The sequence below is a fragment of the Equus caballus genome, chromosome 7 (assembly GCF_041296265.1).
Source record: "Equus caballus isolate H_3958 breed thoroughbred chromosome 7, TB-T2T, whole genome shotgun sequence".
Classification (NCBI taxonomy): domain Eukaryota; kingdom Metazoa; phylum Chordata; class Mammalia; order Perissodactyla; family Equidae; genus Equus; species Equus caballus.
The window spans coordinates 30,629,298-30,656,368 of NC_091690.1; the positions used below are offsets into that span (position 1 = coordinate 30,629,298).

The following is a 27,071-nucleotide window of genomic DNA, read 5'->3' on the forward strand; positions in this document are numbered from 1 at the left end:
ATGGATGGATGGATGGGTGGATGGATGGGTAAATAGATACACAGATTTTTTTAAATGGGCAAATATGTGAATGAATAAATTCTACCCCTCATAACCGTTATAAATTGTTGCCAGAGTCATAAATGTAAAACATTCACAAGGGTTCAGCAAAAATTGTCTAATTGTCTAACAAACCAGAAAAGTAAAAATAAGGTAACATCACTACACGGGGACATTTTCATATTTCTCCCACCCCTCCTCCCCCAAAAAGCCTTGTAACTAGTTGACTTACCACTCCTACCCACGGGTAGTAGAATGATTTGTGCCAACACATCATTCACACCTCTCCACAATCGAGATGACACTTGTGGTCCCCAAATGTTCCACCAGGAGGTATTTTGGGGGCAGCCAACTAAGAGGGGGCTTCCAGAGCCGATGGAGGAGTTGAGACACGTGAGGTCACAGAGCTGCTGCCTCTCCCCCTTCAAAAGAAACCACTCTGCTCCATTTATTTCAGAACCTAGAGGAAGTCGACAAAGTGTCACAGCAGCACTGCACAATATGTGGTGGAGAGTTTGCAGCTTGCTGCTTTGGTTCCCCCTGCAAGGTAAGGACTTAGAGCTAACGTTCTTTGATGCTCAGTTGACCTAACGTTTTGCTAAATCTACCTATCAGTCAGTCAACTGCAGTCACGGAGGGCTCACTGCAGAAGACAACCAGGTAAGTTTGCTAACGCTTTCCCAGCCTGCCAGAGTCACACCTCTGAGCAATGTTACTGCGTCTAGTTAATCTCTTGTTCAATTGCTAAATTGTATAGAAAGGGCCATTGGAGTGTGTCTCTCTATGGGATCACTGTTATGGAAAACGTAACAAGCTTACTAAGTTCTGTCTTTTAAGGGTGTACCAGTTGAAGGAGCATCGGTTTTGAATTTAAAAGCTTTCTTGCTGTATAAGCCTTCACCAAATAATTTAATTTTTCTGAAACTCAGTTTCCACATCTTGAAATGAAGACGATAACAATATTTAATCTACAAAACTCCCTGGATTGTTACAAGGATCAAATTTCAAATGTGAAAGCACTTTGAAAATGGCAAAGTGCTACACAACTCTTAATTAGTTCAGAGATAATAATGAGCCCAATGAAAACTTTGTGCTTATTTTTTGAGTCAATAATACTTTACATTTTAGTAGACTTTTCAAATTTGATTTTTAATGCTTAGTTCTAATGTAGCATTATGAAAATTAAAGAAGGATACAGTGACCTCTTTAGCGCAGGTCAAATTATTCCTACCCAATGGTGGGGGCAGGGCTTAGGTGTCCCTGAATCTCTGATTGCAACTTGTATGAGATTCTTGCAAAAGAAACCCCATATAAATTGCTTGTTTGTTGTGTGTGTGTTTCTTTCCAAATACTGAATCCGTAGTTATGTTTCGGTAATGCACCTGTCCTTGGAAATGTGCATTCACCATGGAACTGCATCTAACTTACCTATATTGTGGAGGATGAAAATCCGCCAATTTGTACCCTCTATCCTGGTTATTCAGTGGCGGGTAGGCTGTAGGAAGCATAAAGAACAGTTGCGAAGTGACTAGGGTCCTGTTGATACTTCTTCTGACCAGGAAAGAATCACGTGTTTGTTGACAACTTATTGAGAGAGCTTCTTCAAAGCTATGCTGGAAATAATTTGATTTTGACAAAGTCAGACTCATTTTCATACCTGTAGTTTTCTCTATTGATTCTATCTAAAAAAATAATAATAATCCCTTTTGGTAAGGATCTGAATTAAGGCACATTTTTGCCTACTGCCTCATAAAAGTCATGTAAACAGGGCTCTGGTTTAAGACAACTCATTGTGTGTCTCTGGTTTAAATTAGCTCTAGTTTTTCTTATTCAACATAACAAAGAGCAAAGTTCGTATCCTATTAAACTATTTATTACTGTATATATACATTTACTCATTTTTAGCCATTAATTCAATTAACACTTAAAATCCTACTTTGTGCTAGGCCCTGAGACTATAAAATGAGTGAATGGCAAACAACTTTTCCATCAGGAGTCTGTAATCTAATGTCCACAGAGACATACTCGTAATCAAATAATTATGAAGTAATGTGCTAAGTGCTGTAATAGAAGCCCATTCAAAGCCTTTGGGGATCTGGAGGACAGAGTTTATCATTGTGAGGAGGAGGAAGGCTAAAGAATGGTTTGACAGGGCAGGTTTGACAAGAGTGGTGTAATCTGAGTTGAGTCTTGAAGGAGATAAGAAAGGCATTTGGGGCCAAGAGCATAGTGTAGACAAAGGCAAACTATCTACTTGAGCTTGGAACTTTCTGGAAATGGCAAGTGGCTATTTGAATGGAGCATCTGGAAGAGAGTATTGACAGAAGATACTGAAGGAGAAAATAGGAGTCAAGTCATCTGGAATTTTGGCCTGATTCCTACAGGCAACAGGAGCCATAGCAAATATTCTAATGAAGGAAGACATATGATCAAATTTACATTTTTAAATGTAATTCTAGAAGCAGATGAGGATGATAAATTGAAGGGAAGAGAGACTAGAAGGAAGTCAGTGCAAGTCCAAGAAAGAAACAATGGAGGCCTCAGCTAAGGCAACGATAGTAATGAAAAAAGAGGAATAAACCGATTGAAGAGATGTTTTGGAGAGAGAGGAGGCTGGGGTGTCTCTCAAATCTCTGGTATGCCGTGGCTGGTGATGATATTAATGAATACAAGGAAACATTGGGACGGACCAGGTGGTATATCTGTGTTAGGTGTGTGTGGAGCACAGGGGGCACTAGAGATGACCAGCTCCAATTGGACATGACCAATTTGGGATCCATGAAGGACAGACTTGCTCTGTTCTGCAGTTTTTAAATTTATTGCATGCAATAACTGGGCTATTAAGGTAAGAAAAGGAAAGAATATTTTATTCTTTCTCCCATGGTCTACCATGATGACCTACAGTTGAGGTGGAGATCACACATGGCAACTCCCAAAATCTTGGGGAAAATCAAGGAATCTTAAGACCTGCACAGGTTTTGTCTGTGGGTGCTTTGGTAGGCGGCTGTGACTGCTGCTTGTCCTTCTGCTCAAGGGTCAATCACATGTGCCTTGGCATGAAGCCATTCCACTGATAGGACCACTAGTTTATGGGTTGTGGGTAGAGATGACGGTGAAGGTCACAGGTTCCAGTTCCATATACAAACCAGTCACAATCTACAGCCCCAGAGTCAACTACAGCCTCATAACACAGGACCATGCATGGATGGATGAATCCAGGCGTGGAGATCATGATCAAGCCCAGAAGTCAATAATCCACTGGTCAGTCAACAGGACTTAGCGGTAGTAAGTGGCGACCTCCCAGGAGAAGCACCACAGTCGTTTGTTGCCAAGCTCTGTATGCTCAGCATTTGTGGAGCAACATAGGGCTAGTTTGCAGACTGGAATTCTGAAGCCTGGATAGGCAGAACTAGGAAGAAAGCTCAGGCCTTCAGGGTTTACCCAAGAAAGGCTAAGGGTGAATAAGGATATACATGTCTTTAGAGACTGCGAAGGAGGAAGTGGTAAGCAAAGACACCCCACACCCCATCCCTCCCACAAAGAAGGTAAAAGTTTGACTCCAAACTTAGCTGAAAAAAAAATTTTTAAGATGAGTTCCAGTTTAGTTTTCAATGGTGATGAGAGGATTATGGGGAACATTTCCCTAAGAAGACGTGCCATCAAAACTTGGGCACAGGTCTCTTCCTCTTCCCCTTTAATGTGACCTAGACATTGAACAAGATTTTTAAGCACTATGGCTGAAGCTGTGTGGGTCTGTGGCTTCTCATTGGGGCCACTGTTCCTTTCTGCAAGGATTTCCTGTCTCTAAATTAAACGTGGGGTCTACATGATAACACTGAAAGATAAATAGGCCTGTAAAGCAGAAAGTAAGGCTTAAGGCAAAGAGTAGAGGAAACAACTAATGTTCTATGCCTCAAACATAGCCCTTTCCATCTGAAAAATCAGGCATCTATGGTTGTGGTCAGCGTGGTCAGCAGCCTGATACTGAATTCTCAACAGCAAGAGCAAACACTAATCTTAGGAGACACAATTCCTTAGCCTGTGATAAAAAGCCATACTACATTTCATTACAAGTTTGACGACACTGTAAGAATTAAATGATGCTATATAATTCATAAGCAGAATCCCAAGAAAAAGACAGTGATATATACATCTTTAAAATGGAAGACATTTATTCAAAAACAGGCTGCAAACAAATCTCACAACTCCCATTTCCCCAAATGCAGGCTTCCTGTCTAGACAGCCATTTACCGAAGGTAAGAACATTGGTAAACTTCCAAGTGTCAACTTCTTGCCGAAAGGATGAAATCAGAGCATGTTGCTTAACACTGGTCTTTGTTCTACCATTGACTCAATGTAGTAACTTCCCTCCTGTCTCTCAGTATTCTTATTAGCAACAGGAGAGCAAAGATATCTGTGCATTATAGCATCATCGTGAAAGCTGGCATTAAACCATTACTTTTCAAGCTCACACTGTGAGTTTCTGTAAGGAATGAATTCTAGAGAAATAGAAAACGAAGTCAATTCCCTCTAGAAACTTTCATCTGTTTGTGAAAAGCAAGGTAATGCACAAGAACTAGAGAGCAAAGCAGGAATCATAATGGGACAATTATGGAAGCAATGGAAGTTAGTTCTAGATTCAAATTCTTGGCTCAGAAGTTGCTTAACATTGAAAGAAATTCCATTGTCACTTCAAAGAATCTGTACTGATATTACCCTTATTACTCAATTCTGAGTTGATTTTATGGATGAGAGTGTTTCCAAATGATCCAACCTAAGCAGAATTCTGGCTTTATGCCTCAACGGTTTTTGAAAACATGACCATTTTTTATTGACTCTTCATTGTGCATTGTAGTATACTGGCTCATGATATGAGTATTTTTCCATTAGGATTCAAGCAAACTGTTTTTCCATGAAAGTCAATATGAATACAATACAGTATTTCTGGGTTGCTATTGCCAGAGGCTAGATTGAAATTAATGACCTGGGAATGGAACAGACTCAAAAGTCTGCATCAATTAATTCCCAGAGTTCTCCAAAGCACTTTTCCTAATACTTGAAATTTATGACAAGGAAATAAAGTCTCATCTTGCTTTTTTCTTTTCTAAGGTTTAAGATGATGCAGTAAAACTCATTACATTTGCTATTCATAATTTAGAACCTCATGGTATTCTTCTGTTTATAGAAGTGTTTGCTACTTTCATTCATAAGATTGTCCTCAGGAAAAAAAATTTTTTTAATTTAAAACTTGAAGAAACAACAAACAGTAATAAATGTGTCAAATCAGCAGTAAAACCAATTTATTTTTCTATCAATTTCCTTTTTGGGAGGATAAATTTGCAGCTGCTTAGAAGCAATTGTTTACCATTCTCTGGGGGCTGTGATTTGGGAAAATTAGACTCTCCCATTTGCCTGGAGAAAGTGCTGCTGTGTAATATTAAATCGGAAGAGATCTCAGAACATCCTCCCTCTGGTGTAGAAGCTCTTATGCAGGTGGGGCTGAAGTGCTCCCAGTGAAGGGCAGCTCCCTAATTCACAAGAGCAGCATGGCCTAGAACATTCCTTCTTAGAATCCAAGACACACAACTTGCACTTAAAGGTACAAGTCGCCCATTTTATAAACCGAGGCCAGAAAGGTTGAGTTTTCTAGGGTCTCATCACTTAGATAGTCCAAGCTGGTCACTGGGATAGTCCGACCCGGTCTCTGAAGGTCACAGACCTGGGTACAGATTCCAGTTCCAGGACCTGTGACCTTAAGCCTCTATTCCCTCATCTGTAGAGCGAGCAAAATAATTCTTCCTTTACAGGTTAGTTTGAAAGTTAAATGAAATATAGGTAGCATGGACTGACACAGTTCCAGGCATGTGATGAAGCAAGTACCCAATAGATATTGTTCCACTTTCCCCTTTTTCCTATCAAAACCACCCCCCTCATTCAGCCCTCCTTCAGGAGACATCCTTACTGCTCCTACATATAGTGCTCGCTCCTTTCCTTGTGTTTTTTGGTACTGACTTATGTTTTGTTTCTATAAGAAATGTGTGATAAATGATTGAGTGAATGAATAAGGAGTCCCTGCCCCAGCTCCGGAGTGGAATGGCTGGTGCCAGCCTGACTGTCCCCAATTCTCTTCCTCTGCAGAGGCCTTTCTGACTAACCACACAGAAACTGTCACCGTGGAGGAAGGCCAGACACTCATTCTAGACTGTGTCGTTTCTCAGGAGAACGCCTCCCTGCAGTGGCTAGCCCCGTCAGGGTTCACCATTTTCTTAAATGAGCATCCTGGTAAGTGAAGGAAAAGTAAATCACCACCAGACCTCAACCTGAGGGATTTTCCAGGCCAGCAGGTTGGTGGGACAGAAAGCCAGTATGAGTCATTCGCAACATAGGCTTGGCCCCACCTACTGTTACACGTCAATCACACCCCGAAGCCTGTTATGTTACTCACGGCTACTTTTTTTGACAGGAAGTCTGAAATGGAAACCCCATCAGAATGTTTGGTAAAGGGGGCTTAAATTACAAAGCACATTTCCATGCCCCCAGCTCACCCCCATATCACTTTTTGACTTTTGGGGGCCATGAAGCAAACAGCGGCACAATGATAGATGGATGGGAGACTGGCTTGGGGCCCTTCGTCCTCGTGCAGCCAACACCATTGCCCACATCTGGAGCCAGCTGCTTCGTTTTCCATCTGGGCAATCCAAACTCATATCACAAAGCTCCCTTCCAGATATGGCCTCTTCTATTGATCTGAACATGAAATCAAGGTCGCTAAATGATAAGAATTGACAGCACATATGAAAAGGAGAGCAGTCATTCCTCTCTCCACAAACACACATTAAGTGAGTCCTAGATGCCTGAGATGGAAAGGGACTTTTTTTTTCACTTTTATTGAGATATAGTTGATATATAACATTGTATTAGTTTAAGGTGTACAATGTAATGATTTTATATATATATAGCTAAATGATTACCACTAAGTTTAGTTAACATCCATCACCTCACATAGTTATATTTTTTTTTCTTATGGAAAGAGAGTCTTTTTTTTGTTTTTTTGAGGAAGATTAGCCCTGAGCTAACATCTGCTGCCAATCCTTCTCTTTTTGCTGAGGAAGACTGGCCCTGGGCTAACATCCATGCCCATCTTCCTCTACTTTATATGTGGGACACCTGCCACAGCATGGCTTGACAATCAGTGCCATGTCTGCACCTGTGATCTGAACTGGCGAACCCCGGTACACCGAAGCAGAACGTGTGCACTTAACCACTGTGCCACTGTGCCAGCCCCAAGGAAAGAGATTCTTAAAAATCTATTTAGGGGCCAGCTCCGTGGCCTAGTGGCTAAGTTCAGTGCGCTCCAATTCAGCAACCTGGGTTCAGTTCCCAGGCATGGACCTACACTACTCGTCAGCAGCCCTACTGTGGCAGTGAGCCACATACAAAATAGAGGAAGATTGGCACAGATGTTAGCTCAGGGCAAATCTTCCTTAGCAAAAAAAAAATCTGTTTACTTCTTTGAGCAGGATTTTACTAAACCCTCCCTTTCATATTGAGACCATTTTGTATTTTCATTTAATATTCCGAACTGCCAAATACTTGGAAAAGTCTCCAAAACAGCAAATTTCATTCTGCTTTGTAAAAGCAGAGCCTCTAAAATTTTAGATATCCTTTGAAAACGTTATTAAATATTGATATGTTAAATGTAAAATAACAATATATTATTTCAAGTTAAGTCAACTATTAATACTAGATTCCAATGGAATAAGTAGATACTAACCGTTAACAGTTTTGAGAGAAAATCTGTAAGTAGAGATAATTCTGTTAAATAATGCTTTTTGTTGTTTTGTTTTATTTTTGGTGAACTGGCAGAAGATAGACATTCTCAGATTTCTACAGGAGAATGGCTTGATCAGCTCAGTGGTTCTCAACCGAGGGTACTTTTTGCCTGCAGCGACATTTGGCAATGTCTGGAGATAGTTTTGGTTATTACAACTGGGGAAAAGCAGGGGGGTCTGGCATCTAGTGAGTAGAGAGGCCAGGGATGCTGCTAAACATCTTGCAACGTACAGTTTAACCCCCGGCGACAAAGAATTATGTACTCAAAAGTCAACAGTGCTGAGCTTGAGAACTCTTGAATTCTAGCTCATGGAACATCAGTGTCCCAGGACACACAACCATTGTTCCAGATGAGTAACAACCTTCCTTGGTCAGCCATTCAAGGTTTAACTATTTTAGGGTTGTTCATATTATATATCTCTACAGTAAAAAAGAAAAGAAAGAAAGACAACCCTAACCAATCATTTCAGGAGCCTCCAATTTGCTAAGAGACCTTTGACCTGAGATAGAAATCCCAGGTCAACATAGAATCAAGAGGAACATTTGCTATTGACTGGAACTTTCTGGACTTGCATTTTTGTTTTTGGGGGTTTTGGGGGGTTTTTTGCACTGTTGGCTAAATACCTGAAAGGACTAAGTCATAATCTTTGGGAAACATCAAATAATAAAGAACTTTTAAAAATTAAAAATAGGAGCCAGCCTGGTGGTGCAGCAGTTAAGTTCACACATTCTGTTTCAGTGACCCGGGGTTCGCCGGTTCGGATCCCGGGTGTGGACATGGCACCACTTGGCAAAAGCCATGCTGTGGTAGGCGTCCCACATATTAAAAAAGGAGAAGAAGATGGGCATGGATGTTAGCTCAGGGCCAGTCTTCCTCAGCAAAAAGAGGAGGATTGGCAGCAGATGTTAGCTCAGGGGTAATCCTCCTCAAAAAAAAATTTTATAAAACGAAATAAAAAGCACCCAGCTAGAGCAACGAATATCAGCACATTTATCTTCCGTTCTTCACATTCATGTGACAAGACAACCTCAAATGAATCAGATTTCAAAGAGGTAAATCACAATGGAGCATTTTTCATAAGGTAAAAAAAAAATTCCTTGAAATCCTCCTATAACCGGAACCCTTCACCAACGTAGTGTTCTTAATTTCCTACAAGCACAAATAAAGCAAACTGCTTATTTCACAAATCCCAGTAACAAAATATTTCATTTCCTAAACTAACTTCAAGCTATTGAGAGGCATCCAGCTGGTAACACTAGAATTTGGAAGGCAGCTCAATCGAAGATGTGACATTTGTTCCTTTAAAGTGTGAAAATCAAAAGCTATTCCTGTGAATAATCCATCCACTGAGAGTCTGTGTGCATCTGATACCTTTCCTTACAACAGCTTTTTTCCCTCTTGTACAGCTTTGAAAAATTCCAAATACCAGCTTCTTCATCACGCCCCCAATCAGCTCTCCATCGGCGTGCCTAACGTCACCCAGCAAGACGAAGGCGTGTACAAGTGTTTACACTACAGCAAGCCCGTGAGAACAAAGGAAGTGAAAGTGATTGTGTTAGGTAGGTGCCTGGAAGCCACTAAACCCAGGATGGGAGCCATACACTTAAGAACACGATATATCATTTTTAAACTGAAATGTTAAGCTTACGGCCAGCCATTTCCTGGGGGTGCCTCTGCCATCTTTTGTTGAAAGCAAACAGAACTGAGTATTTTGAGTGGCGAGCCCCAGATTAAAATGTGAATTTGTGAAATTCATCTTTGGCATCAACTAAATTTTCTCTCCAGGGAACTAAAGGAAAAGAGAGTTCATATTGGATAAGCTGTGACTATGTGCACGGCACTATGCAGGCTCTACAGAATGAAAGATGGATTAGGCACAATCTCTGCTCACAAGGATTTTGCACACTAGTTTAGGAAAACAAAACACGTATGAAAATAAAGTAGAACCTTATGACAGCGTATCCTAAGAGAGAATGAGTTCAGCTGTAACGGCACTGACATATAGCGTGGATAGGAAGTGACAGCCTCCTGATCATCTGGGCCTAGCTCAGTTCTATAGATGGTCAGATGTGTTCAGTGTCAGTCTTACCATCTTTACTTTTTTGCTTTTGGGGGCAGAACAGATCAATTAAAGACATTGCTTTTTATTGATCTCTAAATAACATTATCCTACATATCACCAAATGAATTTCTTAGACTTCTCTTGTTGGAAAGGCATGGTGGAAAAGCATCTGGGACGGAATGGCTCCCTAAGGGTTTTGAAAACCAAAGTGACTCAGCTCAGGGGTTGTCTTCTCCCCACCTCACTGGCCCTCAAAGCACTCTTCCTCAGACTGATGTGTGCTCTTCTGGGCTCCCAGAACATGCTGTACATACCTCTATCACGGCACTTATTCATGATCTTTTAATTAACAGTTTAGGGACTGAGTCTATCACCAGACTATTAGTTCCTTGCAGGGCCATATCTTCTCCACCTTCGCACTGACAGCATCTAACACATCTAGTGTGTACTTGGAGCTGACTGTACAATGTCTCGAAGGCAGGTGGATGAGTAAATAAATGTGGAAGAGTGCAATTCAGGACCAGAGTGTGAAGTAGAATGGGAAAGAGGAAGAAGTAAGCCTAACTAAAAGGTGTTTCCAAAAGAAGAGTAGGAAGAAAATGCCCTTTATAAGAGAAATGTATCTCTGATGTTAGGAGGGGACAGAAGGAACTTACCTTGAGGTGAGTCATAGGCTCTCTTGGAAGTTTAGAGCTGAAATAGCCAACTCACAAACCAGCCCCTTCATGTCACAGACAAGGAAACTGATACACCAAGAAGGTGGGGGGGCTTATCCAAATTCTTACAACTAGTTGGTGACAAAGGTGGGACTAGAATTCAGGTCTCTATTCCTTATGTAGTACTCTACCCATCAAATACAGTCAGATATCAAATTTAAGAATGCTGTTCTAACATAATCAGTTTGAGAATTTCCAGACACTGATCACACACTGAGTAACAAACAATCTGATTATAGCCAAAGTAGCTTTACAAGTACATAACAGCCCTTCGACTGTGTTCTGGGAAAAAAGTAAAAGAATATGCCCATTATTTAGATCATTCTACAATGATCCCTATAGATTATTAGGTTCTGTGCTTTGCTGAGATATGTAGACCAGCTAATTAAGCATAGAAAAATCAATTTTCTTCTAGCAACTCCTCTCAAGCCGACTCTGGAAGCATCAATTATTAAAATGCAAAATGGAGAAGAACACATTATACTTAAATGCTCCACGGTGAGAAGCAAGCCCCGTCCGCAGATCACCTGGCTTTTCAGGAATGACATGGAGCTCTCCGGTAAGAGGAGAAATCATTCTTTCCTCCTTTGTTTTCCTTCCTACTGAAATTTCCAAGGGATTTTTCAGTGTTCTGGCACCCTCTGGTGGCAGGAGGTGCCAGAAAACACTATTCAATCATTTCATTGGTTGTTTTCCAGACAAATTATCCTTATAACCAATCAATATTATGCCTTAATCTTGAAAGCCTAAACACAGAAAACATGATTACACGTTTTTGCTTAAAACAAGGTAGAAACCTAAAATGGAATACTTATTATGGTTTCCTAAAATTTGACAAAATTTCATAAAATGAAAAAGGTACAGTATAACCATTACCTCTGAGCATAGCAGGCATAAAATTGAAAATACACTTAATATGATACGTGTAACTAGAACAGGTGTGACCTTCCTTATACAGTGTAGTCCTGTGTCACACCCCCAAGGACAGGTAAGACTATTATGGTAACCAAGAATCTAAACTTTGAGCCTTTCGATTAAAGCAAGCTAACTAATTGTCATGCTTGGAAACTATTTATAATTTGTTTACATTTCAACAGACATTACATTCGATTTTTATATAATCGTAGGTTCAGGCTAGTGCCACATCTACTTCATCATAAGACCTTACCTTTACTTTGCCTTATTCTTTCAACCTGAGTAAGGTCCTGGGTCTTTGTGTTTCACAACCACCTCAGGCTGTCCTTCTTGCATAACTATTATAAGCTGAAATTTGTTCCCAGTAGTGAAGGGTTTATAGAAGTCTATCCATTCTTATTCACTTGCTTCCCTTTGTGCCTGGGCCAGGCATGTACAAGGCAGCTGGCTGAGGTTAGAATGAAGTTAGAAGTTTAACATTTTTGTCAGGATGTTAAGGCCGTTGGTCTCTTAGAAAACCAAATCCATCCAATAGCATTAAATAGCCATAACCTCATATACATCTTTAAATTGCTCCATAGGTGAAAACCACCATGAATTTGAAACTGATGGGAAGAAATGTAACAGCACCAGCACACTCAGAGTCCACACATATAGCAAAAACTCAACAGTGGACTGCATCGTCCGACACAAAGGCCTGCAAGGAAGGAAACTGGTAGCAGTTTTCCGGTTTGAAGATTTGGGTAAGAAGAACTAATGATTGTCTTTATTATTTTTAATCTACCTTAATATTACACTATCAAAAAAAATTAAATGGAGTGGGAAAAGTCCTTCAGGGTGAGTTCACTGTCAACACAGCTCTTCTTAATAGCCAATTCCTTTAATAATTGAAATTTCTCCATCTGGGCAACAGGGTTGCAACTGTACCAATATTCAGAAGAACACCAGTTGGGCAGAAAGCCTAGCAGAGCGCCATATGCAAACAGTGTCATGCTTGCTTTTTGATAATGACAGCTGGCATAACTTGACCTTAAATAGTTTTATTGCAGTTGTGTTTTTGGAGAGATAATATGAAGCATACTGTATCTTTGTACTTGACCCAAAAAGAGATAATATTAACAGAAATAAATCTAAACTTGTCAATATCATTTTACATTAATATAAAACACACAATCACATTAAATCATGATTACTCTTTAGATTTATTTTGTTGCAGTTGTTTTGAAGATTCTACTTTCACTATGTTGATATTCTGAGCAGAACACCAAAAAATAATAATAATAATAAGTAAGACATCAAATATTAAATGTGAAGAGGAACTGCCTCCATTTTCAGAATCTCTCTCTGATTCCTTCATTAAAAGTTAAAGAAATCATTTTAAAACTGTATAGGACTTTTTGAGCCAAGAAGTATCCTAAAAGAAGTAGACGAATCACACACCTGTAATTAATAGGATTTTGACCATTATTTTATAAAGTACTTCTCAGTGTAAAAAGAAATTCCTAAAGCACAAGGATTCACGCACAGCAGTGAAGGAGGAAGATGTTGGCTGATGACGCGTTTGTTGAAAAAGCTCTTTAGCAAATGAAATAGCTGAAATGAAAGGCATTGGTTAATGAGAACCCCCCAGTAGGAAAACTGATGTGCTGCCCTGTGGGGGCTGCAGCTGTGGTTAACAGGTCCCCCCTCACTACCACATGCTTTCCACTGGTCACTTTCTCATCAAACCAAAAGTCATTCTTGAGGAAGCTGCATTTAGAAAGCTCAAGGACCCACAGACGGGGCTGTACTGTAATCTGACGCAAATATTCCTACCCCTTTATGATTCACTCCCCTCCCCAGCCTCCACCCCCATCAGTGGAACAGGCGCATAGGGCACAAGGGGGATGTGGGAAAATCATCAAAGAGAAGATGACACTTTATTTATCTAAATGCTCCCAAAAGATATTCACATTCTTAAATAAGAGCACCAATCATATTTAAAAAATGTATTTTTACTTTTAAGCAACTAGTCAAGCCATCTGCAAAAACTTACTACTAAGGGGAAAATTGCAGTTTCTCCTCCTTTAAGGCCGTAGTTCTATATGACTCAAAATCTTAGCCATAAAATGTTTCCAATAATAATAATAGGATAAGACTTGACTTTTAATTATGATCTAGCTACTGATGGTCTAGCACCCACTGGCAGATCTCCAATAAATATTCAAAGAGGAACTCCAGGATCAGCTGTGGGTGACTTCTATTTGCTTATGACTTTTTCCCTTTGGCAAGCTATTACCTTGACACACAGATATTACAGACATTTTGTTCATCCAATTAGTTGAAAAAGTTTGCTAGCTGAGGATGCTTTAAAACATGTTGACAGGTAGAGATTCCGACCCCTTTCATCTCCACACACTGCGCGGTAGGACCTGGGGAAAAGGAAGACCATGCAAGCACCTTATCTGTGAGGGGGCTAAAAAGGGAAATGGCTTCCTTTGAAAACCCCACGGTGTTTCACTTAGAGAAGGAGAACAGAACAGGAATACATTAGACCATCTTCAAGATGATTTATTTCATCTCACTAGTATTCCAAATGTGGAATCTTGATGTCCTACTACTTATCCAGAGACAGGATTAAAACAAAAATTTACCAACAGTTCTCAAACTTTTTGATTTCAGGACCCCTCAATACTCCTACAAATAATTGAGGATCCCAAAGAACTTTTACTTATGTGAATTATATTTGTCAAAGCTTACCTATTAGAAATCAAAACTGAAAAAAATGTTTAAATACTTACGTATTTTAAAAATAATTAATCCACTACATATTAAAACAAATGGCATATTTTTATGGAAAAATATATTTTGCAACATCAAAAAAATTAGAAAAATGGCATTGTTTTACATTTTGAAAATCTCCTTTATGTCAGGCTTCATAAAAAACAACTAGGTTCTTACAAATTCTGCATTGAATCTCCTGCAATACATTGTTTTGCTTGAAATACATAAAAAAAATTCAGCCTCACACAAATATACAGTCAGAAAGGGAAAGAACATTTTAATCACCATTTCAGATAATTGTGGATATTCTTCTTTGATGCTGCCCTAAAACTCAACAAAAGGTCGTTTCTTAAAGGTCATTGCTGTGTGGACTCTAAAGTGACATCAATAAACTTTTCGTACTCTATTACATTAAAATCCATTGAACAGTCTTGCACTTTGCATGGATCTTTCATCCAGGCATGATTTTGTAACACCTCGCCTTGGCCATTTGGAAAATGTCGATTCACTGAGCTATACGGATCTTCCAAATGTTGACACGTTTCGGGATCAAAATCGCATCCATTAGCATCCTCACTGATCTCATCAGAGGTCTTTTAAGTATTTGGAAGCTGTCGAGCACACAGTGGTGGATTCAGATTTTACAAAATTCTCACTTGAAATGTGACTACTGCAACTGAGGAACCAAATTTTTAATATTATTGTTTTATTAATTTAAGTTTAAATAGTCAGTGTAGCTAGTGGATGCTGTATTGGACAGCACAGGTCTATAACATTCTCACCAACTAGGGAGATAAATCATAACGGACTAGTGTCCACCTAGTCAAAACAACCATCAGTCTAACTTGACCTATTTAGCAGCTTGTTGACTGACAGGATACATCAGTATAAATACAACCTCTGGTTTATATATATATATATAAATGTGTATATATATACATTTAAATGTATACACATATAAAACCTGTTTTGTTCATAAATATATATGTACACAAATAAACATATAATTATCTGAATTCTCAGAATATCCATTATTCTTGAAGATCTTAATCATTACTGACAAATTTTATTCTATATGTGCCCAATATTTCCCATATTATGCTCTTCCCATAACTGGCTCCCAGTACTTCTGTTTGACTGGCTTTTAAGCTGCTACCTCTTTTCATTACCAACAGCTCTCCCCTTTCTTCAGCGTACTATGGCATCTGTGTGGTCACAGAGCTCATTTTAGCTGTATAGGGTACATTACAATTTCTCTAATGTTTCCATGGTGGTTCTTCTTCCTTCTCTCAGAGCTCTTGCATGCAATTCAGGCATTTTTATAGTTTTCCAAAACTTTAAATATTTGAAAAAATAAATTTTTTAAATCTCAGAAAATTCACTGATTAAAAAGCTGAGAAGCACTCACAGATTTCATAAAGACATTACCCACTTGTCATATATCAGTATCAATATTTGTAGATTAACTGGGTTAATCTGCAACCGGGTTGCAGGCATGTTCATTGACTCGTCAAATCTACGCTAATCTGAACCCCTAGAAACATTCCTAAACATTTTTTTGTATTATACAATAACCTTTTGATAGCATTGTGCTTAATAAATAGCGAGGCATCGCGCTAAAGACATTATATGAATGAACTCATTAATTCTCACAAAACAACTTGAGAAGGTAAAAGCTGTTAGTATCTCCATTTTATGGGTTAGAAAAAACTGAGCATTTGAGAGACTGGGCATCCTGTCCAAACTCACTCTCAGCAAGCAAGTAACAGCACTGCAATTCAACCCAGGCTGAGCCTGACTCCAAAGTCACCTAACTAAGAGATAAGTAGGTAGATATGAGAATGAATGGACAGACAGAGGGACTGATTGATGGTCAGATGGATACAGATAGAGACAGTGAATAGCCTTTGCCTACTGTTGCCAATTGCACCCCTCCAGCATGCTGGACCTCTACGCCAGGCAGCTTAGCAGATGGGCAATCAGCGGGATATAGATTTAAAAACCAGAGCAGGAGCTGCCGAACGCATAGTTCTGAGGTTTCTGCAAAACCTCCATGAGCAGGTAGCGGTCAGATACCTTCTCCGACCTATTGTACTGCGCACAATGTGGGTAAAATTGCTCTCCGTAGTAGCAGAATTTTGTTTCTCCCCTTTCCTAGTTGCTGACCAACAGACGGCTTCAAATGCCCTGGAGAACAGCTCTCTATCCTCTCAAGACCCTCAGCAGCCCGCTAGTACCACCGGTAAGTGCTGAACCAGTCAGACTTTTAAAAAAAAAATCATGCCTCCTTGGGAAGGTCATTGTTCCCATTCTAAGTTTTGAGAATATTTTTACTTTAATTTTTAATAAGACCACACAGGATCCACTGCAACAGGCTCCAGCTTTGTGGTGTCCTGGAAAAGTGCCGTATAAGGAGTGCTCACTTAGTGGGATGGGCTTCAGGGTACCTAATGCCTTGTACACACACACACACACACACACACACACAGACTGTGACATTTGAATTTCCTCTGTGGTAAAGGGCAAGGTTGAATTCATTTATGGGGAGACTTGTTTGTTTTTCTGTCTAGAACAGACTAAACGCAAAATAAAGACTTGGTATCAACAACAAGCAAAGAATGAGGACCTGGAGATTTGTGGCTCTTCGTCCCTGAATAACAAGAGCACCTTTCAAGGCTCATTAGTTACTCGATTGTCCAGAACTCAGATAGCTTGTGATGATGGGATTCAACTATAAATGTGGAAGAATTTAGAAGCCTGGACTATAATTCCAGTTTTTTAGACAGTGAACCCACTAGGTGGTTTACTCTGGGCAATGACTGTATATTGAATTTACCTTTGTCTTTGACCTAGCACAGCATCTGGCGATAGCAGGTGCTCAGAAAATGCAGCATGAATGAATGAATGAATAGATGAATGCATGCAGTTGTTATGGGGCTCAGAGCAAGATAGTCAGCCTCATCCAGAAAGGCATATATTCCTACACATCTTCTTTCTATTTCAAAGAGCGTCTCTATAATAATTTCATTTAGTGCGATAAGTGCCTTCATAGCATCATCATGTTCATGGTTCTGAGTACTGGATCTCATTTAAAAAATCTGTATCTTGAATAACATTAAAAAGCAAATGTTAGGGGTTTTTAAACACTGATAAATATAATATGTACCATACAGTTTTTTGAAAGGCAATGGAAATTGAAAATTTTATGAAGTGGAACAGCAATGCCACTTGCTTTAATAATCCAGTATTTTTAAACGTGTTTAGAATCTAGTTGTCTTTAAATTGGCTTACATCACTACTAAACAAATTTTATGCTCTGCTTTTTCATATATAAGATTTTAAAAATAGGATTTCTAAAATTCCTTTCAGCTTTCAATTTCTGTGATTTTATTACTGCTAATAATAGCCATTTTTAGTAGAATGGGTGGTTTCATTCCTCTCGTGGTCCACATTGTGGCGCTGTGCAATGGGCTAAAAAGCAAGAGACTATAGAGAAAAAAAAAAGAAAACAGAAAATAGGGAGGATAAACAAGAAAATCAGAAAAAGATCTCTTATTTTTATAATTTCCCTTAGCTAGAAAAAAAGTCATAGTACACCCAACTTCTAAGAGGGAGGCAAGCACAGGTTTGAATGACAACTGAGCCCATTTTTCAACATAAAAATCATTGCTGTGTGCGTTTCAGGCTGTAGGTCTTCTCTCTATAGAGCCTGAGATGTCATTCTGCGCTGCTCAGTTGTTCTCCTGAAGCATCCTGAACACCTTCTCACCAGTAGGCCTGAGTCGAGAAGGAAATGTACAATGACGGTTTCAATTTTGCGTTTCTGAGTCTCAGGATTGGCTCTGCCATTTATTGGCCACAGGACTTTAGACAATTTACTTAATTTCTCTAAACCTCTGTTTGCTCAGACCTCTTGTGAGAAGTAATATATACTCCATATTAATAATATATACCAAATGCTTAGTTTAAGGCCTGGCACAAAGTGTTCAATAAACATTTACCTTAAAAAAAAATAAGGCAAAGTGAGCCTGGTCATTTGCAACTATTTTTGGAAGAAGTCAATAGTTGAAAAATGACCTCATTGTTGTTTTTTAACAAAGAGCACTTAATTTGGCTTCCAAATCTCCTTTGCTGCTTTGGAATGACTATGTGTATATAGTCTCGTGCATATATCATATCTTACTTTCTTTCACCTTAGTTGCAGTAACAGAAGATTCTAGTACATCAGAGATTGACAAGAAAGAGGAAGAACAAACCACTCAAGACCCTGACTTGATCACTGGTAAGTGTCCCCCACAGCATTTAGAATAAACACTTAATATTTTAATCTCTCAATCAATAAATCCAGTGGCCTTTGTCTGCCCTCTTTTTTTGACCTTTCTGCTCTATATGACATGATTGGTTAATCACTCCCTTGTTCCTTGACTTAGTTGACTCCCTGGCTCCCTTGACATGCTCTGCCTGGTCCTGCTACCTCTCCCTCTCCATTCCATTAGTAACTTCCCTTCCTCCTCTGACTTCTTACATGTGGATATACTTCTGATTTTACTTCTTGTTCTGTCTTTAAGTTTACCCATTCCCAAGACTGTTCCTGTTGCCACTAGGCAGATTTCCTTACCTGCATTTCCAGAACATTCTCCTGAGCTTTAGTTTCATCCCATTTCCTACATATCTCTAACTGAATTTTCTGCCATCTCCTCAAACTCAACATGGCTGAAAACTGAACAGCTTCTTCTTCCACAAAATCACTTGTCCAAAGCATCACACAGGCCCAAAACCTTGGAGTCATCCTTTACTCCTATGTGTGTGCGTACACGCACACATATAAAATTAGCTTCCAAGGACTTCTGAGTCTTCTCTTCCATGTGTTTTGTCCACTATCACCGCCACCTCCCTGATCCAGACCCTCATCATCTCCTGCATGAAGTATTGTAACTTCAGTTTCTCCTCTTGGTATCTATTTTTAGCATTCTATCAGCAAAACACCCCTTTGCACTCTTCACCCCTGTGTTCAGAAAACCTCTATGGCTTCCCACAGTCTACAACACAGAACAGGAGCCTTCAACCCTCCATAAGATGCATACCACCCCTACCTCTGCAGTCCTGTCTCTGTGAAGTCCTGACAAGAGTACACATTTTTCTCTGAAAACATCATCCCATTTTGATTGCCCTGCCCTCATCTATCTGAACTGCCCTTGATGAATGGAAAGTCCTTGTGACTCCTCTCCTTACCCCTCCTTCAAGGCCAGCATCATCGCTGAAACTTTCCTGACCAACTTAGGGACCACTCCTGCCTCTGAATCACTAAACACATTATTATATTAACACATATGGATCTAGAATTTGACACAGATATCTTACTTCTGTTTGTTTTTATTAATTTATTTGTTTAAATGGAGAGAGAACTACCCCCTAAAGCATAGGAATTGTCTCCTATGCGGTTCCAAGACACATGACTGGCACTCCTTAATTGCTTGTTGGTTAAGATGAGAGACCAGGACATTTAGCAAAACGAGAGCCCATAGAATCAGAATTCTAGGCTTAGAAAGACCTTTAAGAGCTAATCTAATTTATCTCCAAATACCTTCATGTAGGATCACATTTAACCTAGCCAAGATTAATGAATTTTCATTTTATTTGCAGAGTTTTTCAAACTCCTTAACAACCTCTCTTGCTACTTAACTACACTTTGCTAAGAAATCATTCCTTACAGCTAACTTGAATCCTCTGACAATAATTTAACACAATATTCTCATATGTTTTCTCTAGAAATGAAAAATTAGTTTGATATCTGTGTAACTTAAAAACATTTTTCAAATCATTCCACAAAATTGCTTTATTTGTTTGTATGCCGATTTACTTGTTTTCAGAGAATAAATAATATGAATCTCTTTACCTTCAGGGTAAAGCTCTCCTTTGTCTCTTCATCTGAATACTTCACAGTACTATTGTGTATATTCCTCAGTGGCCCAAAACCCCTCAAACTGTCTAAAATCCTTTCCTTTTCCTTATAGAAGCAAACCGTCAGTATGTGGGATTGGCGAGGAAGAAAAGTGGCATCCTGCTGCTCACTCTCGTGTCCTTCCTCATTTTCATACTCTTCATCATAGTCCAGCTCTTCATAATGAAGCTTCGGAAAGCACACATGATATGGAAAAGAGGTGAGTGGGCAGAGAACCTGATGAAGGCTATGAGATGCTGAAATAATTGGCTAGCAAAAAGGAAAATTCTGTCAATTAAAGCTTTTCTGTTAGATGCTCCACAATCTATTTGATAAGTGTTGTCACTCAAATAAGCAATTGTTTGTTTTGTAGTAAACATGGGGTGTGAATCTCCAGGGAGTATAGTCAAAGAGTGCATCACCAAGAGAAACTAGGGTAGCTCCAGGAATTGGCATTAAATTATAGAAGCTTCTATTCAAGGATAAAAGGATACAAGATGGAGAGTTCGTTCATTCATTCATTCATTCATTCAATAAGCATTCACTGAGCATCTACTGTGTGCCAGGCACTGTCCCAGGCACTGGGGACACATCTGTCAACAAGGCAGAGCAGGTCTCTACTCTCAAGGAGTTCATATTCTAGGAGTGATCAAAGTCTGACTATAATAGAGTGTTTCAGTCCCATTCTTATTTTGAAAGCATGCACTCAGCCTCCCTCAACCATAATATGTTAATAATTTTTCCTAAGCATTCTGATTAAAAAGTTATCATTGGAAACAAAAAAAATCATTTAGCTCCCATAGAAGATATCCATTAAGATACATAGATTCAACACATATCAGAGCTGGAAGTGACCTTAGAAGTTATCCAGAATAACCATCTACTCAATTCATTCCATAAATGTGTGCCAGGATTAAATCCCCTCTTTAATTCTGAGTGATTATTTAGCCCTGTGCTGTCCAATACAGTAGCTGCAATACGGCTATTGAGCACTTGAAATGTGGCTGGTCACTCTTGAGATGTGCTGTAAGGATACAATACGCACCCAATTTTGAAGACTCAGTATACACACACACACACACACGCACGAAGAGTATATCTAATGATAATATATTGGATCTACTAAGTAAAATATATTATTAAATTAATTTCACCTGATTCTTTTTACTTTTTGAGCATGGCTACAAGAAAATTTAAAATTTCACGTGACTCACATTATAGTGCTATTGGACATCACTGATTTAGCCACATATGGCTCAAATGCCTCCAGTGACAGAGAATTCACTATGTCCCAAGGCAAAACACTACATCTTTGAATGGCTCTGACTCTCTTAAAAGTACCACTTCTCCTAGTTTAATATCAATCTCTGTAGCTATTCAGATGGACTAACATTCTCATGATAAATCAACCTAGAGACACGGTCTGATTTTTCCGCTGTACATATACAGTAAGCAAATGCAATAGTAGTGTTTCAAATTCTCCCATTAATGCCCTTCCCTCATAGTTCTTTAAGGGCTACTGGAATTGTTCCTTCCCAAAGGACAATACTTGATTTTAAACTACTGTCATTTGACATCTGCAACTCTTTTATACTGCCTGGCACAGTGCCTGCTGGAATCACAGTAAAGAGTAAGGAAGGATTTGTTGAATGAATGAGGACAGGAGGTATGGGAGGGGCAGTGATAAGTTTACTATTTTACAATAACAGAGGTATCCTCTTATTCAAACATACATTTCTACATACAGATGATGTCTATGATACCAGAAATTAATAATTTAATTTTCTTTTCTTGCAGAAAATGAAATTTCAGAACACACTCTGGAAAGTTACAAATCGAGGTCAACTAATGAAGAAACATCATCCCAAGAGAAAAACAGCCAAAGTAAGTCAACTATGTGATCTGAGATTCGAACAATGAGGTTCATTAATTTGTTGTCTTTCAAGGGGAACGTAAAACTCAAAGTCTGATTTTTAGCTCTAGAAAGTCAACCACATACATCATCTTGTACAACTAAAGGAAGTGCATCTTAAAAAATGAAAAGCAGCAGTTAAGTCCATGTAGCTGAAATTATGCCCCTTGAGAAGCCATCTCTGAGTCCTCTTGTCACACACAGGCACCCCCTGGACTATATGTCCCTCCTGTGCTCCACAGTATCCTACACCCACCCTTGCCAATGAAGCACCCAGCTTGTCATTCTGGGCATGTTGATTTAGCTACCACAATACTCGTTCAGGTGGTGAGTAAATGGATTTGCTCTCTCTGTGTCCCCAGATCCTAGCACAGAGCTTGGCACAAATGAAGTGTTTGATAAATTCATATTGAATAAATGAATACAAAGCTTAACTAATTCAAGCAGAAATGTTTCAAACCTTTTGGGTGACTTCATTGCAATTGCTCATGCACAATACTTAAAGAATGTGAAAGACGAGTCTAAACAGGAAGAAAGTGTGTGTATTCTTGACAAAGATCCAGTAGACAGAAGTTAGGACTATTGTAAAGCAAGAATCTTATACCTTCCAATCATTTTGTTTTCTCTGTGCAAATTAACTTATTTCACCTGCCAGGAGTTGCAAGCAATGAGGTGAGCCCTGCCACTAGTTTCTATTGGTTTTATTGAGGTTTTCGTAGGAAGTGTGTCTTTTACAACACCTCTGGCTTTTTTTGTTTTGACCTAGTAGGGTGTGAAATGGAAAGAAAGAACAGCTCTACTAGCAGGGAAAGGGGCACGAGTGAGCAGACTGTGTGAGAACCGGGGGTGCAAGGGGAAAATGTGTGTAAGCTACAGTCTGTTGTACGGCAACACCTGTTTCTGTAACAGCAATCCCCTCATGCTTGACTGGCAAGTAGGACAATGATGGCAATATGTGTAAGTTGGGTCGCTTCCTCTGCCCATTTTCCTAGGCAAGGGAACCAAAACGGTAGAATAACCTTTAGCGGGAAAAGAAAAGCCCTCAGTTCAGCTGCTGAACAACCAGAAGCCCTCACAGTTCAACTTTTCAAAAGTTTACAATGAGCACCTGCACTCAGGGCTCCCTCCCGAGAAAAGTCCATCCCCAGGGGCTTGCCACAGCTGTGGGAGGTTGCTCTTTCTCCCAGGCTCCAACTCCACTTCCAACCTCCTTCCCACAGTGCCCTCAAATCCAGCATTTCAACTCCATTGTTTTAGCTCACTTAAAAGATATCCTCTGGAGCTGTCTGTGTACAGAGTTACATAGGCTTTGAGTGGTCCACCCCAACACCCCAACCCTCTTTTTTCCCATAAGCCCTGTTAATTTATTTTTATTGTTTTGGGTGAGTAAGAGTGGCTCTGAGCTAACATCTGCTGCCAATCTTCTCCTTTTTGCTTGAGGAAGATTGGCCCTGAGCTAACATCTGTTGCCAATCTTCCTCTTTTTGCTTGAGGAAGATTGTCACTGAGCTAACATCTGTGCCAATCTCCTCTGGTTTGTATGTGGGACGCCACCACAGAATGGCTTGATGTGTGATGTGTAGGTCCGTGCCAAGGATCCGAACCTGCGACCCCAGGGCTACCAAAGCAGAGCACACGAACTTAACCACTGTGCCACTGGGCTGGCCTCAAGCCCTGTTATTTTTTAGTATGAAATTTTGCTGAAGGCAATGTGGGTTTTTTTCAGCAACACATATGTTATTTTATGGCAGAAATGTCTACATATTTTATTTCAGGTTTATTAGTATACTGTTTATGTAACAAGATTTTTTAAAAAAATTAGACTAAAACAACGCATTCAGATCATTTATACGCACATGTGAATTTCAGATTTGATCTTTTAAGACATTAATATATAGACCTAAAAATATCATGTGCGATCAAAATGTTTCAAATAAACGAGTGCAATGTTGTTCAAAATAAATATTCATCTTCACCATGTTTTTTCTTTCAGTTTCCCGCTCTAGCAGCTGCATGAGTTACATCACAAGATTGTACTCCGAAGCAAAAACAAAGGGGAAGGAGAAGGCACAACAAGCAAAATTCAAAGGAGATCCCACCTGTGTACCAGAGAGCATTGTGTAGCGTGTGCCCCGCAGAAGAACATGCTGCCTGGCAGCCGCATCGTCACCTCAACAGAGCAGCCCGCAAGAAGGAGCATAGTTACTGTAACGAAAAACATACTTCGAGTGCAATGCAAGATGGTGTCCTCCCATGTGCCCCAGATTCAGAGCAGCAAAATGAGGACCAAACCATGGACATAGAGCTTCCCAGTTAAAAAAAAAAGTAGCTATTATACCTGACACTACTTCAGAGCAAGAGGATTCTCCTAAGGCTCGGGGATCAGGGTCCATGTGACCAGCTAACATCTCACTGTGAAGGAAACAGGAGTTTTTTAGATGCTGGGCTCTAATGGAGCTATATAAAAAAAACTTCTTTTTAATCTTTCCTTCTGGTCTCGAAATAAAGAACTTTGGGATGAAAAGGACCTAGAAAAGATTCTCTAATCCTAGGAGTTTCTTTCAAGGCAGACTTTCAGAAGATGCAACCAGCACAGACACTCTCCGGGAGAAGTGGTGCATAGCAATGAATGAGTCCGACGAGCATGAATGCCCCAGGATTCATGCCCCAAGACACAAGCGTTAGTTCGAGGTAGGCCCAGAGCTTCGATTTTCTTAGATTTTCTTGCTAAATCACAAAAGCTGACCTGGTGACAGAGTTTTTACCAGGACGCTTCATTACCTAAACATGTACAAAAAGAAATAATGAGTTTAATTTACTGATTATTGACCGAATGGATGCTTTTAAAGAATTATTTAATAAAGAGCAGAATATATATTTGTTTTTCCAGTGACTGTATTACAATTTCTCCTTCCTACTTTCACTTTCACACATGAAAGTCACATGTGACGTGTCTTTTTCCCAACACCAGTTTAATTAAGGCATAGCAAACTCTGCCATGTATTTGTTTCTCATTGTTTGGATCTGAATAAACTAATTCCAAAATAATACCCCTCACCCCCATCCTACCACACATACTCATATTAAGAGTTTGTAATTTGTTACAGGGGCCAAATCCAGCTGTGCTGATTTTTTTCTCTTGGTAAATTTTTTCACCAATCATCAAAATCACTGAAAGTTGTAAAGATTGAACATAGCACCTTTCCCTCTGAACCATTTGAGAGCAGGCTGACACAATGTCCCATTTCCTCCCAAGTACATGACTGTGTATTTCCTACAAATAAGGATACCCTCCTCTCTAGCCACAACGCAACTGTCAAAATCAGGAAATTCACACTGGTATTTTTATACCAGCCTGCCTCAGACTCCACTCAGGTTTCTCCAATTGTCATAGAGGATCCAGTTCAGAATCACATGTTTCAGGGCCGGCCCAGTGGCGCAGCGGTTAAGTGCGCACCTTCTGCTTCTTGGCGGCCCGGGGTTCTCTGGTTCAGATCCCCGGTGCGGACATGACATCACTTAGCACACCATGCTGTGGTAGGTGTCCCACATATAAAGTAGAGGAAGATGGGCACAGATGTTAGCTCAGGACCAGACTTCCTCAGCAAAAGAGAGGAGGATTGGCAGTACTGAGCTCAGGGCTAATCTTCCTCAAAAAAAAAAGAAGAAGAAGAATCGCATGTTTCAAAGTTCTTCAATCTTTCCTTCACTTTCATGAGCTGAACATTTTGGAAGATCACAGGCTAGTTATTTTGTAGGCTGTCCCTCAGTTTGGCTTTGCTGGATGTTTCCTTACGGTTAGATTCAGGTTATGCCTCTTTGACAGAACTGTCACAGGAGTGTTGTTGTGTTTATCACATTATATTCTCTTTACCTCATTATTGATGAGGTTCACTTTGACCACTTGATTAAGGTGGTGGCTGCCAGACTTCTCCACTGTAAAGTTACTCTTTTCTCCTTTCTAAAGTTAGTATGTAGATAACCTGTTCCTCATCCAACTTTCAAGTTACTCGTCTATTTATTTATATCTATATGGATTCATGGTTTCCTCCATTACTCAGTGGGTTACAATCTGTTACTATCCTATGTTATTTACTGGGTTATAATCTACTACTATCAAATTTATCTCTTGCTGATTTGATGATCAAATTGGGGAAACAGGTTTTTGTGGCCTTCTTATCCTCAATCTTTGAGCACTTTCTTACTTTCTGATATAAGATATTCCAGGCTTATTTTAAACCTTTCCTGCCCCAGCCCTGTAATCAGCCATTTCTGGAGGGATCCCTGCTTCCTTTTAGTGGAAGATGGGATTTAGAAGCCAAGACCCAGGGGCTAGATGTACTCACTGCTTTTGGGGTATCATTGTTCTCAAGTCATCTCAGTAGACAGAGCTAGGGAATATATGAGAATATACACAGATATATGTACACATGTGTCTGTGTGTATATACATTTAAATCTATCTGTTGAAAACCATGAGTTTATTCCAGTTTTCTCCCTTTCTGTATTTGTAACTACCTTTTCTGAGAAACCTAGCTCCCATTATCCTTAACATATTTACTTATCTGCTCAATTGGTAGTTTCTCAATTTATATTTAGCAAATAGCAGAGGGAAGACAGGAAAAAGAAAAATGACATTTGCAGGGGACCTACAATGAGCCAGACACTTCTTATGAGTAAAGTAATTTAATCATCACAACAATCTTGTAAGGTAGGTATTATAATGCACATTTGACACATAAGAGATGCTCTAAACGCTACAAAACGGTTTAGGAGACTACCACGTTTCTTTCACCAGTTAAGGAGAGAGCCCAGATGCTGTTCTGAGTTGGTCTGGTTTGAATGCTGTGCCCCTTCTACTGCTATATTAGGATGACCCCAGGGGGACAT

General features: G+C 39.6%; 1 protein-coding gene across 2 annotated transcripts; it reads left to right on the forward strand.

Moving 5' to 3' along the window:
• Positions 1-319: 319 nt before the first annotated feature.
• On the forward strand, positions 320-25,057 carry CRTAM (cytotoxic and regulatory T cell molecule). 2 transcript variants are annotated; one of them, XM_023645033.2, is made up of 10 exons: positions 320-586; positions 6,178-6,321; positions 9,280-9,432; positions 11,067-11,210; positions 12,148-12,309; positions 16,488-16,571; positions 18,528-18,611; positions 20,344-20,490; positions 22,068-22,154; positions 24,176-25,057. In XM_023645033.2, the coding sequence occupies exons 1-10, from the start codon at positions 358-360 to the stop codon at positions 24,304-24,306; spliced, it is 1,365 nt and encodes a 454-aa protein (XP_023500801.2). In that variant the 5' UTR covers positions 320-357; the 3' UTR covers positions 24,307-25,057. The 2 variants fall into 2 exon arrangements, with proteins under 2 accessions (XP_023500801.2, XP_023500802.2); XM_023645034.2 differs by lacking the exon at positions 6,178-6,321 and having other exon boundaries at positions 351-586.
• Positions 25,058-27,071: the final 2,014 nt, after the last annotated feature.

Coding starts and splice junctions, on each gene's coding strand:
- CRTAM (XM_023645033.2), top strand. CDS start 358: ATGTTCCACCAGGAGGTATTTTGGGGGCAGCCAACTAAGAGGGGGCTT. Junction 587..6,177: donor GCTTTGGTTCCCCCTGCAAG/GTAAGGACTTAG, acceptor CTTCCTCTGCAG/AGGCCTTTCTGACTAACCAC. Junction 9,433..11,066: donor AGTGAAAGTGATTGTGTTAG/GTAGGTGCCTGG, acceptor ATTTTCTTCTAG/CAACTCCTCTCAAGCCGACT.